This window comes from Stigmatopora argus, chromosome 1 (assembly GCF_051989625.1).
Source record: "Stigmatopora argus isolate UIUO_Sarg chromosome 1, RoL_Sarg_1.0, whole genome shotgun sequence".
Taxonomy (NCBI): domain Eukaryota; kingdom Metazoa; phylum Chordata; class Actinopteri; order Syngnathiformes; family Syngnathidae; genus Stigmatopora; species Stigmatopora argus.
In genome coordinates, this window is record NC_135387.1 from 21,052,698 (window position 1) to 21,068,139 (window position 15,442).

Consider the following 15,442-nt stretch of genomic DNA (forward strand, 5'->3'; position numbering starts at 1 on the left):
ATGTAAAACATGCTGTAAAACAAGAAAAACATGAGTGGACAGAGCTACTGCCACTGGCTGCCACTTAAACGGCGCCATCATGGGGAAAGGGGTAAAAAAAAAAAAAAAAAAAAAAAAAAAAAAATTAAAAAAAAAAAAAATCGATCTTTCATATTAAGACGGGGGCCGCAAATTATCGTCCCGCGGGCCGCAGTTGGCCCGCGGGCCGCAAGTTTGAGACCCCTGTCATAAACCCTCCAACTCAGGCATGTATATGAGCATAAAAGCTATTTGTGACGGTCAAATCAACAACAGCAGCCATCTGTGACATTCGAAAGCATTTGGCTTGCTTCTCAATATCAATCTGGTTGTCCATGGGGCTCAGATCCAATCTGTTACTGTTTCCCAGCATGCTTTCTGTATAGAGCACACATCAATGACCTCACAGCAAGAGACAGGAGTACGCCAGACTTATGAGTAAGAACTGTTCAATAGAGAAAGGACTGATCATGGATGAAACTGTACCGAGAAGTGATCAATCAAGCACTTATTTTTTTCGAGTTTGAAACAAGCAGTCACACAATTCTCTGCATGTGGAACTTGACCTAAGACCTCAAAATAAATGAGGATAAGAATCTTTCTCCCCCAAAATAATTACATAGAAATAATAATAATAAAAATAGCTTTTTACATAATTCCAAATGTTTTTATTATTCGGGTCTCCTACTGAACTCTGAACTGTTGCCAGACATACATAGAGCATACCGAATTTAGGAGAGGAAAATGTATCGGTACACCTGGAAATACTTGAATGTGACTTACTTGAAGCCAAGCCAACTTGAGTTTCTCATCTTGGCACAAGTGTACGAGTCAAATCGGGAAATAAAAACGCAAGTCTTTGCGATGCTGACATTGGAAAGGCACATTTCTTGCCATCAAAGCTTCTATTTTTGTGTGTGGCAAAGATTTAGACTGACACATTGTTGTGCCATGTGAGGAGGCAGGCTAGAGCAGGTGTTGGTAATGGAAAAACAGTATGCAAACAGGCACATTTGAAATAGGGCGCTTTGCGTTGCTGTAGGTGTGAATATCAATTCCAATGTGCTGCCAATCAAAACCAACCGTCTCATCCCCTTTAAAAGTGGAGTGCCTACATCTCGTAGAATTTAAATGGCTGCTATTGAATTGACCCTAAGGATTAAAAATGTAAGCCAATTTGAAGGTCATAGGAGGGTTAAATGTACATGTATACTACATTTGCTTTTTGCCTACCACTTCTTTATTGAAATGATAGTCAATATAGAAGCGTAATGTGTCATTCAGAATCAAACCACAGCTAGTAATATCAAAGCTTCTGATTCATTTCACCTATCAAATATACATGCAAAATAAAGCAAGACACAACATTGTGGCAGGATTACTGCAGCTGTGTGATGACCTTATTTCTTTTTAAAATGTAAATCTCCCTAATAATGTGTCGCCTTGTTGGTCACACTGTACATAATTGTTCAATTGAGTGAAACTGGGAAAGGGACCAGGACTTTGTCTGTTTGGCTTGCTGCACCACACCAGTTGAAGTGCTATGACTGAAAAGCTGCTTTGCGGACACTCTCCTGCTGCCAGACTAGTCTACCTGGCCCGGGAACATTCATTATGGTCCAAATCACTTGACAACAACATCCATCACCACAGCCTGATCTATATTCACTCATTAGACTGCCGCTATCATCACACTGCAACACTGATTAGCCACACAGGTAATGTGAGAGGAAAGAGAGCTGGATAGATGCCTCCCCCAGGATGCTACAAAGGTTTTAGTCATGTGGACAACTCACTCACAATGCTATGTCATAGTATTTAACAAAACCAAAGAGCGATTTTTACCGTCACTTAGGAATGATTGGGTTTTCATCCTGCAGGTAGGTAGAACACCGTTTTTGTAAAATATGGCAGCGTTCCGAATGGAAAACATCGCAAAATAATATTGACTTGATGTGATCCTAATGCTAATCTGTTTTGTAGTCTGTTTCTTCGTGCTTTCAGTAACCTGAAGTGTTTGTCTGATGGCAGCAGTTCAATTTGCGAGTGTCCTGGGAGGGATGAATTCTTGAGAATGTTGTTGGCCCGCCTGGGGCAGCGGGAAATAAGGGCAACCAACCCTGGCTAACTGGACCCTAGACCGGTCGCCAGTCAGTCATTGGGCACACAGAGAAAGACAACAATTCGCACTCACAATCACACCACCACCAAATGGGAATCAATCCAATGGTGCCCACACCAAAGTAAGGCAAAAGAATCACTGCACTATTGGGTGCTTTCACACCAGTGCAGTCTACAAAAATAGGGCCCAATGTATTTAGGTATGATGAATTCCACAATTGCCATTAAGTACACTAATATAACCTTGAGGAGGAGTCATGGCATTTATGTAGGAAGTTAAACATTTGTGCAAAGCTATCATTCCTGTTGCGTCTCTTGTATCCTTTGTTACTTCTCACATCTGTGGTTTGGTATTTAAATATGAACAATTCATCACACCTTTTTGCTGGGCTTTGCATCATAAAGTGTTATATACCTCTCACATTTGCAAGAAGAATGTGATAAAAAAAAATCATGTGGTGTTAAATTATGTGGCGGACATGGTTCTGGGGGCTTTTCACTGTATTAACTATATACTATATATATTTAGATATATATAATAAATCTCATTTATATACCCACAGTGCTGAAAATATTGCAATCATTTTGCATTGCACATCAAACTTGAATCTTAATTTGCAAAACATTCCGCCACCCCAAAAATAATCGCAGCAAAAACCAATGTTCAGATGTGGATTCAGCACCCACAAATTACGTGACAATATGGGGTAGCATAGTTGGTTATAGATAGATAAGAGTAGGGTACAATACTACATAGACACAGCACTGCTTAGTGGCATTACCACTGACTCAGAATCCGCCTACTCTGGTGGTATAGTAATTGAATTGATGGGGTGGACATACTGCAAGTGTAATGTTCTTTGGAGGTCTTTGGCTGAAGCCAGTCTACTGTGACAAGCAGTGCTAGAGATAAGGAAGGAGGGAGGCAAAGTGTTTTCATAATGAAATTTTACCACATCCGATCCATTTTTTTCTACATGGCACCTTGAGCATCACTCCAATTACTTTGGACCAGTCAGTTGAGATGAAGTTTGTCCGGACACTGTGTCCTATGACTGGGCAGCATTTGCATGCGTGGTAAGACCATGATTGAAATGGTCCTATGTAAGATAAAGCACATGCTTGACAGCCTCTCCCTGTCAATTACCCTTCACAGTCGTATTAGCCATAAGAAACCTCCACTAACTCCCACCCCTTCCTTGATGATACCAGGTAAATGTATTTTGTCAAGGCAATATCATATTTACTGCACAGCACAGTATTGGCACTCGATACTGTCTCTCAAAATAACTGGCCGCCATCCAGAGTTTGGCTTAAAGAAATAAAATGCATCCCAAAGAAAGAGACAAGCTCATCGAAATGAGATGGAAATAAATATTTCATTCACACAATTTTAGAAAAATGGCAGGAAAATACAGATTGCTAAAATAAATCATGTGGCAATTATTTAGTACACAAGGTTTGCTAGCAGATACACAAATGCATCATTCATCCTGCTGTCGTCTAAATTGCAACTGTGTGGACATTAACACCACTCTGTCACTGTCTTGTTGATGAAGAGATGGGATTATAGTCATTTACAGTAATTGGAAGTGGCATGGAAATCTCATGTATGAATTTTATGATCCAGAATCACAGCAGGGAACCAGTCAAGTCCTGACTAAACTTCCAAGCACGTCAAGTCACGGATTAGATCAAGCTAGATTTTTGAGAGAGGCAGAATAGTCACAGAATATGCACAGCATGAATTATGCAAACAATTAATAGAAGAGCTCAGAGCAGGTTAGCTCAACACTGATCTTGACAAAGAAAAGGCTAAGAATAGACCTGGACCTAAATTTTCCGAGATAAATGACTTCATTAACTGTTTTAAGAAAAAAAATAGAAAGATAAAAAAAAAATAAGATGAGCCTGTCGTTTAATCAAAAGCTCATCAGCCACACGTGTAATTGGTAACACTAGAACATTTCTCTTGATCAATACAGGTTCATTTGCATTGATCATAGTTTTTCACAAGCTGTTGCCTCTTACATTACTACACTGATTTTGAAAGATCTTTTTAATTGAATTTGAACGAGGGGCAAGAAGACAAACATTACACACATAATACTGAGTTTGGTGTTCTTATTGCATGTCCCCTTATATGTGCACACACCGCCACATATGCGTATGGTCTATCTTTCCCATGCACAAGTGTGTAAGCCAAATCAATCATAAGGCAAGGAAAGTTACATTTTTTCGGATAGCACAATTCAACACAAAGTAATTCATGGCACTTTACATCACATGCAAATGGGGAAAACAAGAAGAAAAGATAAACAAAAGTCACAATAAATCCTGATGACAGTTAATGACAGAAAATAAATAATAACAAGAACTAAAGATAGGACCAGAAATTGGATGAAAAAGCAAGTCATTCATCATTTTCTGAACTGCCTATCCTCTCAAGGATTAAAGAAAACTTTTTTTGTTCTACACAGTGTCACCTCGACCTGGTTGAGCTCTACACTTGGATTTATATTTGGGTTACATTTCAAACTGGAACAGAAACCAACTCGGGCGGGTAGCCAAAGGATGGGATATATTCCAGCTCAGGCCTGGCTCTAAACAGCAAAATCATAACAAAATGAATGCATGGATGTTGTGCCTCAATCATACTAACAAGTGTTTCACAAAACATGTATTTTAAAACGAGTGTCTTAAAAAGTCATGTTGTGTTTTATTAGAATTTTTTAAAAACTTATCAATATTTCGATAGGAAAATATGTTCCTTGCTATGGTTTACTATAGCTCTTTTTGTGTTACCTGTTCTCATCAGTCCTGTTTCTTGTGTCTGCCAATCAGCTCCCTCTGTCATCTAATGCCTAGTCCAGGTGTGCCTTGTGTTCTCATCAATTTGTTTTTATTTAGTTTCCTGGTTTTGCTCACTCTGTTGTTTCACTGTTGTTGTCCAAGGTCATTGTTCCTTAGTCATGTCATGTTACTTATCATGGTGACTCTTCCTTGTGTTGGATTCTGCCGCTTATCTTGTTTTGGGGGGATTTTGTAAATTGAATATTTTTCCATGGGCCTTCTGTCCATTTCTCTCAGTAAATCTATTTTTTAAGCTTACGCCTGCTTCCCTGCAAGTGGCAAGTGACACCAGGAAACCAAATCTGTGATAGACATTAAATATGTCTTGTGTGAATGACATGTTTGTCATACGATAGAAAGAGTTTAATTATTTTGACTTTCAGTTTATGTTAATAGCATGAATAGATTAACCAATTAGTAGTTGTATTTAATACATTATCAGACAAATGAAGTGAAATTGAATAATATCTGCTATGCCATAGTAACTGAAAATAAATCCTTTAAATATGAATCTTCTTCACACATCTAATTAATTTTTTTTGCTGATGACAAAACCTGGAACCCTGTAAGGGTGATGAAACATTGACAAAATAATAATGAAAATACACAACAATCTGTCTGCAGACAAAAATTAGGTGTATGGTTTAGTTGAACATCTGTGTTTGTTTATAGTGTATACCAAAAGCAGAGGCCAGGATATCAAAGACGGTTGCATTTGTTAGCAGATACAGTTGGCCGCAGTTAGTCACTCTGACAACCACTTCCGGGCTGTTGCTTATTGATGGAAGCAAGCTTCAAAGCTAAACAACCCACACACTGAAACAACAGCGCACTCCACACTTTGCTCTCACTATAATAATTGCAAAACCCACTTTTTCTAGTGTGTCACTCCACTAAGATGATATTTATGCATTACACACAGCAGCACAGACAAATGAGCAGATCTATCCACCAAGTACACTGTCAGTTCGCTGGCAGCGTGGCATAGAGTGACACAACACAACTAAGTCATCGATGTTTTTTGTGGGGCCTCCACATCTCAGACATTTCAAAGGGTGCTACAGTTGTCAGCCTCTCTCTCTCTGACTCACACTTTTCAAGGAATGCTCAGAAGAAAAACTTAGGGACAACACAGACTGTTGTGGATTTTTTCCTGTCACTGATACAAAATGACTTTTGTTGACACGGGATATCTTGTAAAAGTTCATCAAAGTATTGATTAGCAGCTGGAACGGTTAGGAAGCTGACCATTTTCTCCTATCCAAAAATCCTTAACATTTCTGCCATTGTGATTGTTGTAGTTTACTCCATTGTAGTTCGGCTTCAAAATGGGTGCTTTGTTTATTTAGTTTTTATATTACAAGAAATATATTGAAAAGTAAACACTAGTCTGCAAATGTCAAAACTCTTTGTTGAGAATCTTTGTTGAGTCTCTTTAACCGTTTTATAGAATCTCAATAGATAGTGCAGTTACACTAGACTGGTTGATTATGCAGTACATCAAAGCATCGAGAAGCACTTGAAGCGAATCCAGTAACTAGTGTGATGCAAAAATGTGACTAAAGGAACATGAGGGCTCTTACAGCACAAAGTATGTCCTTCAGTTCACTCTAAAGGTGTATTCTGCTAACCACAGGGCAGATGAGAAAGGGAAACAATAGTGCTATCTCTGTTTCCAAGCCATTTTTGTCTGACTTTTCAACTCAACCCATTTGGTCAAGAGCAATTCCGCGTGTCTCTCTTATGTATTGCACATAAAGGACACGGTACAGCCATTAGTGTGAGAAAAGAGAGTATCTTGATGGCTGTTATGCCCCGGAAAGGCACCATTAGTTATAAAAACAGCTGTAAACTGACTACAGTTTCTCTATAGTCTTGACACTGCATCCATCCTAAAAAGCATGTCAGAGAATATGTGGCACAAACTGGAGGAGTTGTGGCTTTTGGGGCCACAGAGGAAACCACACACACACCCACAGCCACACACACACACACACACACACATAGACACACACACACACACACACACACACACACACATGCACTTGTAACCAGATAAAAGGTCTGCTCTGCTCTTACCCAAGTGTTGTCATAGTAACGATGGTGTACCAGAAGGAAGCTGGGATGCTGGTGAATTTACTGGAACTTGAACCCTTTTCTGCGTAGAACATTACAGTTGCAAATATAATTATGGCCATAGTGAGGGAGAAGAGTAGGAATCCCAGCTCCGAGGCGCAGCTCTTCAGCGTGTAACCAAGAATGCGAAGGCCCTGCGAGTGTCGGGAGAACTTAAAGATGCGGAACACTCTGAAAACTCGGAGAGTCACAAAGGCGCCGCTCACGTCCTCGTTATCAGTCATCACCAGGCCAATGTAGTATGGCAAGATGGCCACCACATCGATAATGCTCATGACGGACCTCATGAAGCGGTAGCGACTTGGTGCAGCAAATAGGCGCATCAGGTATTCCACGGTGAAGATCATGACACATGCTGTGTCCATGCAGAAGAAGGCCACAGTGTAGCGCTCGCCGCATGGCACTTCCTTCTTATTAAAAGAAGAGCCGCAGGGCACTGTCTCAACCACATTGGTGATGACAGAGACGGCGATGAAGAAGCCAGTGACGTAGTAGAAGACTAAAGCCATGGTGGAAGTGTGAGGGTTCTCAAAAGCCCGCCACATAGTCTCCCTGAAGGTCATGTTTGGCAGCTTTGCGTCCTTGTTGTCCTCTTGGTCATCCATCAGACGCTCTGCATTCTCCCTTTTTCTGTCCTTGTACTCTTCGTAGCAACAGTCACCGATGATCTCTGGGATGATACCAAAGAAAGCCATTTCTTCATCATAGGAGGAGATGCACTCGTAGCGCGGGTAGTGGAGCTTGCCTGTACGATAGAAGTTGAGAACACTGCGAAAAACATCCGGGTCCCGGTCGAAAAAGTATTCTTTCGTCTCTTCATTGTAGAAGAACTCCTTCTCAGAGCTCCCTAGCAGAGTGTCCGGGTAGCGATCCAAAGTGTTCCTCCAGGTTTGGAAACGCCGTCCGCTAACATTTAAAATGATTAACTCATCCTGACGCTTGTTCTTTTCAGTTGGCGCCACCGGCATGGGTAGATTAGCCACAGGCATCCAGCCAATGGCCGCCGCCCGGGCAAAGGGAAGCCATGCCGCCACTCCCGCTGCCATACTGTCTCCAACCTGGGGTGTAGGGGGGGAAGAAATCCCGCACTTTCACAACCAGCTTGGCTTCAGCTGATTCGCCAACTAGGGAGAGAAAGAAATGACAGCAGTGCACGGGAAAGGGAAGTAGGAAGGGACACAGGTCAGGAGAATGGGGACATTTTGAAAGAAATATGTTAATTTATAACATTTCAAACTTCAGCACTTTTTTTATCATATTCACATAAAACAAACATACAAACAAACAAACAAACAAACAAACACTACTTGTCTTTATGCACCAGGAACTTAAATGCAGGAACTCAGTGCTTAAGTAACTGTAAAATGTCAATAGTCACCAAAACAAGAATGCAAAATAAAAGGTCTACAGGGTGGAAAAAATGTTTAAATTTGAGTTCAATCATTTATTTATTTTCTGTAAAGTGTATCCTCACAAGGATCGCAAGGACACTGGCGTCTATCGTAGCTAACCAACTGTGTGGGTATGAGGCGGCAGAAACCCTGAACTGGTTGCCAGCCAATCGCAGGCTATGCATAGACAAATAACACTCACAGTCACGTCTATGGAGAATTTGGAGTGCCCCGCTAGCCTAGCATGCATGTTTTGAGGATGTGGCAGAAAACTGGAGTACCTGGTGAAAAGCCACATATTTTTCATTCATTTATTTTCTGTGCCACTTATCCCCACGAGTGTCACAGTGGTGTTGGCCTACCCTGAATTGTTGGCCATGTGGTTAATTGATATTAATATAGATGAATCAATTAAAATGAAATACAAATGCTCCACTTGTATAACATTACTGCTGAATGTGCAAAAGGCAAGTGAATGCATTTGATTATTTTAAACACTACAAGAAAAAGGTTTGCATATGAATGGATATGGATATGACTCAGAGGCAAAGTGCTTAGTTTTACAATGGATGTAAACAGACACTAACTGACTGGAGAATATTTAGCGGCAAATGACAGAGCTATAACCAAGCTGCTAACATTATACAACAATCTTTCCGGATGATTAGTAATCCAGGTGACTAATTCTGAGCAGCCATGGTAACAAAGAGTCATCTACCTAACTGCATCGACCTTTGCAGTATGTCTTTTTCTGCAGTAAATCCACTTTCTGGTGTTTTCCAGCCACCATAAGTGAGGTTACAGCACAGGTATCAAACTGATTCCAAAAAGGGCCAAGAGAGTGCAGGGTTTCCCAACAACTGTAATAATAATGATTGCAGCAGGTGCTGCTGGTTTCAACAGAAACCTCATTGGTGCGGTTTCAGGTGGAATGAAATCCTGCACCCACATAGCCCTTTGTGGAATTGGTTTGGCATTGTAAAAATATATATATCTTCTATTTCCAAATCAAGCAAGGCTCAGTGGCCACAACAATTAAAATGAAATATTTCAACCTTGCCCTTTATTCTGCAGACTGTTTTGATTTCCACAGAAGTAGACTATGAAGTCACAAATTCTTGGGCATTATAGTGTAAGATGGCAAGACAGAATCCTTATTTTACTAAGAAGAAAGTCAAATCTCCCAAAATGCAGGTGGGAAAAATATTCATACATATGTTTGAAACAGGCGCGCGTTGGCCTAGCAGTTCTGGAGTTGAGGGTTTGATCCTAGATGGGTCCTCACTGCATGGAGTTTCATGTTCTCCCCCTTGCGTGGGTTTTCAATAGGAATTCTGTATTCCTCCCACATCCCAAATATATGCAGGGTAGGGTGGTTGAGTACTCTAAATTGCTCCCAGGTATGAGTGTGAGCGTGAATGTTTGTCTGTTTCTTTGTGCCCTGCGATAGGCTGGCCACCAATTCTGGGTGTCCCCTGCCTAGTGCCTGAAGTCAGCTGGGATAGGCTCCAGCCCCCCCTCCCTCCTCGACCCTTGTGAGGATAAGCGGTAGAGAAAATTAATGAATGTTTTAAACACCGCTTGTCCTTGCCTGCGTCACAGGGTGCTGGAACCTATCCCAACTGACTTTGGGATTGGTCACCAGTCAGTCATAGGGCACACTGAGGCCATTCACACTCGCAATCACATCGCTACTACAAAGTGGGAATCGATCCCGAACCGAAGTAAGGCTAAAAAAAACCTGCAGCATTGAGTGGCTAGTGAAAAAAAAACTTAAATGAAACCAAAGGAAAACTTACAAGAATAAAATCCTACTGAGCAGGAACCCTGGTGGTGTTGGCAGCATCATGACTTTTGCTGTATTTCTTTAGCTGGAACTCTGGCCTTAGTCAAGAGGGAAGGCAAATGCAAACTGTTCCAAATACTACTCAGTGCACAAACATTCAGGCTCCTACTAGGAATGATTTAAAAAACTAAATCTTAACAGAACCCCCTAGAATACTTGAAATGATATCAGTTGTATGCTGACTACCATTTAACCTGAGTTTGATCGGTTAAATCTGAACACAACCAGAACATGCACAATTATGTGAAACAGTGTCATGCAAAAAAAATGTAAATACTCACATATATTCATGCACACATAAAATTAATACATACACACAATGATATTGTCTCCCAAAAATGTTCTACAGGTTACACAGTAGGTCAAAATTAATATTTTTTTATTCTCTCATAACTATGTAGCATGTGAACAGTGGTAGACTTTTTTCTGTTCATTGTAAAGTGACCAAAAAAACAAGAACAAAGCGTTCTACACCCTGTCCCTCCTCACGACTGAGCTTTTCCACTCTGAGCTTTATTCCAGCAAGAGAATCTCCCAAACCTGTTGAGTTTCACCACCACTAAACGCGCCTTCAAACTAATATTAATGTATCCCTCCGTGACATTGAATAATATTAACTAGTCAACGTTAAGTCCCAATGCCAACAAGTTATTTCATCGCCAACCATCAACACATAGAATATTCCAAAACATTCGCATGACAGCTTTCAACTCACCGTGAGGAAATTCTCCATCCAAAAAAGGCAACCTTCTTCGTTGGGGCTGTTATCGTTCGTTTCTTCTTTTAAGGGCGATCTATGCTCAGTGGCAAGTAAGTTACAAGGTGAAAAGGGAGGATTGTGTCACCGTGGCGTGAGAGCGCAGGAAAGTATCGACGAGTGGACGTACCACAGCTCGGTGAGCTCACTTTCCATCCTGCTGAGCGGAGCGGAGGGGAGCGGAGGGGAGCGGAGGGATGGGAAGGAGCACGCCGCCGCAGAGACGCTCGCTCCTCGGCTTCTCGACGCGAGCAGAGCCGGGAGACACAAGCGATTGAGGAGGAGGAGGAGGAGGAGGAGCAGGAGTGGGATTCTCTTCGTTCCCTGTTCCCTCTCTCTCACTCGCTCGCCAGCTCTCAAAACATAGTACGTATAACCTCTGATTGACAGAGAGAGAAAAATCATTGATGAAATACTAGTATAGCTTTTTTTCCCCTTTTCTTTCAATGATTCCCCACTAAAAAGGAACCTGTTTCTGGTTTAACATCACTGCCGTTATTTTAAGTTCTTTATTATAATAATGAACTCTACTACGTCCAAAAGGAAGCGAAATAGTAATGATAAATGGGTGATAAATACTGTATAGTGGCGCATATAATTTATTACTTTAAAAAAAGTATTTATTACTTATTGATTATTCATTTGTCTCTTTGATTGTTGTTATTTGTGCATTTCGTGGTGAAGCTTTATATTTCATTACACTTGTAAAATTGCAATGAAATTCAATTCAACGTTGTTCTGATTATAGTTTAAACTTCTTTAAACCCCTTTCTGTTATATTTTGCCTAAATCTGTCATTTAGATAGTGTTTAATAATGTGTTCTAATTTTCATTCTAATTTTAAATGTCACTGCCAGTGTTTTGTTGGCTTATTTTGTAGTACGTCATATAAAATACTATATTGCTTCTAAAAGGTGGCTGAGCTTTGGATGAAACTCATGGAACAGACCCCTGGATGACTTTCTATTTTGTTATTATTATACCCTAACCTGTGGTCCCAAGCAGTGGGTTGTGACCGAAATAACAAGATCCCAAAACATCTCTCATCTCATCTCCTGAACCGCTTTATACTCACTAGGGTCACGGGGGGTGCTTGAGCCTATCCCAGCTGACTTGGGCCCAGAGGCGGGGGACACCCTGAATTGGTGGCCAGCCAATCGCAGGGCACAACTAGACAAACAACCATTCACACTCACACTCATACATATGGGCAATTTAGAGTGTCCAATCAGCCTACCATGCATGTCTTTGGAATGTGGGAGGAAACCGGAATACCTGGAGAAAACCCACGCAGGCCCGGATTTGAACCCAGGTCCCCCATTGTGAGGCCGACACGCTAACCACTCATCCGCCGGGCCGCCTGATCCCAAAAACAAGCGGTCAAAATGAGTTTCCACCGCATGGTGTCGAGGTTCTCCCTTAGAGACAGGGTGATGAGGTGGCTTGGGCATTTGATTAGGATGCCAACCAGGGTCCTCCCTGGCGAGGTGTTCTGGGCACGTCACACTGTGAGAAGACTGTGGGGCCAAGGACACACTGAGAAGTCTAATTCTCCTGGCTGACCCACGAACGCCTTGGGAAAAGCTGGATGAAGTTGCTTGGGTAAATGAAGCTGCTGCCCCAGATAAGCCTAAGATAAGTGGGAGAATGGATGGATAGATGAATGAATCAGTAGAGAAATTTGCATGTTTTTTTAAAAACTTGTTCAATATTCTTTAACGCAATATTCCAAATTCAAGTTATTGCCTCTTTACTGAATTTGACTGAGTGAGCAATTCTATTTACTTTAGTGGAACAGTCAATTACATCAAGGTCATTGTTGCTTATGCTCAAAATAAAAAATAATGAAAGATATTCTTGTGTGAAAATGTGGTGATTAGTATTCAGAATCAGTTTCAGAGTCTATCTCCACACATTATTCACTGCTTTTTTGTGTGACAAAATGCAGACCATAATTGAGTCAACTGGGATATTATCACTCTGCAATGTAGTCCATAATCAATAGAGCCAACATTTCCAGAACGCATATCTATATACAATATATACATACTGTAGTCATGAGGGTACCATACATTGAAAGTTATTCTGTGGCACAATTTGCAAACCTACACTGATTTAAAAATGGTAAATGTCACATTTAACTAAAGTGAAGTTTAGAGAATGTTCTCAAGTTTTAGCTGTAATGAGAATGACAGGGTCACGCACATGAATAAATGAACACAAATACTGGCCTTTTCAACTTGTGAGTTTGTAACAAATTAGAATAATTTAAATGTCACTGAATAACAAGGTGGGATGAATTTCATGGTCAGCAGAAGGCAGTAATTGCCAAAGGACATGACGGGGATGCCAAAATTCTAAATACTATCTGCTTTGTTGCATTCAATGTGTCTTGATGCCCCCCCAAAAAAATCAAGAGAAAGATTTTTTTTAATGATAAATTGGTCACTTGACTGGCAAATTATCCTGGCTTGCTTTTTTAAACACCATATTTAACACAACAGAAAAAAAACTTGCAGTGACTTTGTCACATCTTGTTGTCCAAAAAGTAAGATTTGATTTTGTACTTAAATCATCAATAAATTAGTACAGGTACATCTGTTTCAGACTTTCTTGTATCATTCTCAATTTAATCTAAGTCTGTATAAGTTTATTCCTTATTACTGATGCTGCAACGCTTGAATCTACAAAGCTAATACCGCTCTCTGCATGATTATGTTTGTGTAGATTTGCACTGAATAAATTCCCTCTATTCCATCAACTGCAAGTTCAAAGGAAAATCTGGGGGCTATTTTTAATATTTGAAGTTAATTTTGCATCTAACGTAGCAACACACATTTTCTCTCTGTATGCCCACTTATACGTTTTCTTTTTTATTTATACATATGCAGCTGTTTTTCTCCTGTTGAATTTATTCTGTGATGAAATACTGACAGTATTAGTCTTGTGTTAGGTTTTGGCATTATATAATCTTTGTGTTGTTGTTAGCAGTGGACAATTTCACTTTAATCCTTGCGGCCTTCGTAAGGTACCACATACTAAATCATGTGCTGGCAAAAAAATAAAATGAAATAAAGTAGAGGGTGACACTGAACACACGCGCGCACACGCACGAACGCACACACGCACGCACGCACGCACGCACGCACGCACGCATGCACGCACACACACACACACACACACACACACACACACACACACAATCACACAATCACACACACACACACACACACTCACACACACTCACACACACACACACACCATAAGAAACTGAGCTACCACAACAAAATGGGTATCTACTTTCATGCAATCAATTTTGACTTACTGAGACTTTCTAGTTGACAACAGATACATTTGGGATGACACCCACATATTCCACCAATACATGTGCATTTTTTTATGAGATCAAACATTTTGTTTCATAGAGTGAGTAAAACCATCACAGGTATCATTTCCCAGTGTGTCTGAGTCATCATTGACGCTTAAGTAAGATTAATAGTGTTCGCTTCTTGCCCCCGTGCCCCTTTGTTTCCAATAATGGAGAATATGCAATCAAGCAGCAAATATGAAAGATCAGACAAAATGGATCTGCAGATGTTTTGCTGGAAATGTATGGGAGAAAGGAAAACTAAGATATATACGTTTTAATTTTGTCTTTGACAGTTTTGCCAAGCCAAGTAAGTCATTTGCTTTGTATTAGCAGTTCACTGATTTAAACTAAGCCAATCTAGTTCCAAAGCTGGGCTTTCCTTGTCTTCTTAATTGTAGATAGGGAACTTCATGATTGAATCTCAAGCACCTGAACCTCTACCTAATTATGAGGTTGAGATGTAATCACTGAAGGTTAAAGAGGGTGCGCCTCACTAATCAGTATACATGGGCATGGTTTTCATAAAAAAATGGATTTTAATGCCTTATAACTCATGTTGTCAAGTGATAATAAATGGATGAGATATTTATACTCTCAGATTTATACTGTTGGGTTTCTTTTGTCATGTGAAACAATTTCAGCATACACATGCAGATCAGTAGGGACAAACGTAGTAGATGGATGAGTAGATGGGCAGATGGACGGACAGGCGGTTGACAGAAGAATGAGATAAGGGATCTATATAAAGATAGAGATAGAGATCTTTATATCGTGATGTGTGCGAGGCTTGTCCTTAGTGTATTGAGCCACTCAGTGAGGCTGGCGCTTCTGTGAAAATCATGGAAACATTGATCATTCGCATACATTTAATTTTGTTGATGTGTATCCACAGCATGATAGACATATTTAAAGCAATATTGACTACATTGCGTACTATATATATATATATA

General features: G+C 40.4%; 1 protein-coding gene across 1 annotated transcript in view; it reads right to left on the bottom strand.

Annotated features, from left to right (window-relative positions):
* The window catches only part of kcnd3 (potassium voltage-gated channel, Shal-related subfamily, member 3), a 61,907-nt gene extending 50,479 nt beyond the window's left edge, over positions 1-11,428 (bottom strand). The window contains exons 1-3 of the mRNA XM_077608371.1: positions 11,253-11,428; positions 11,081-11,159; positions 7,072-8,252 (exon numbers count right to left, since the gene is read on the bottom strand). Of these exons, the coding sequence (XP_077464497.1) occupies positions 7,072-8,174 (1,103 nt within the window). The 5' untranslated portion in view covers positions 8,175-8,252; positions 11,081-11,159; positions 11,253-11,428. The remainder of the gene's footprint in view (positions 1-7,071; positions 8,253-11,080; positions 11,160-11,252) is intronic.
* Between the last annotated feature and the right edge of the window lie 4,014 nt (positions 11,429-15,442).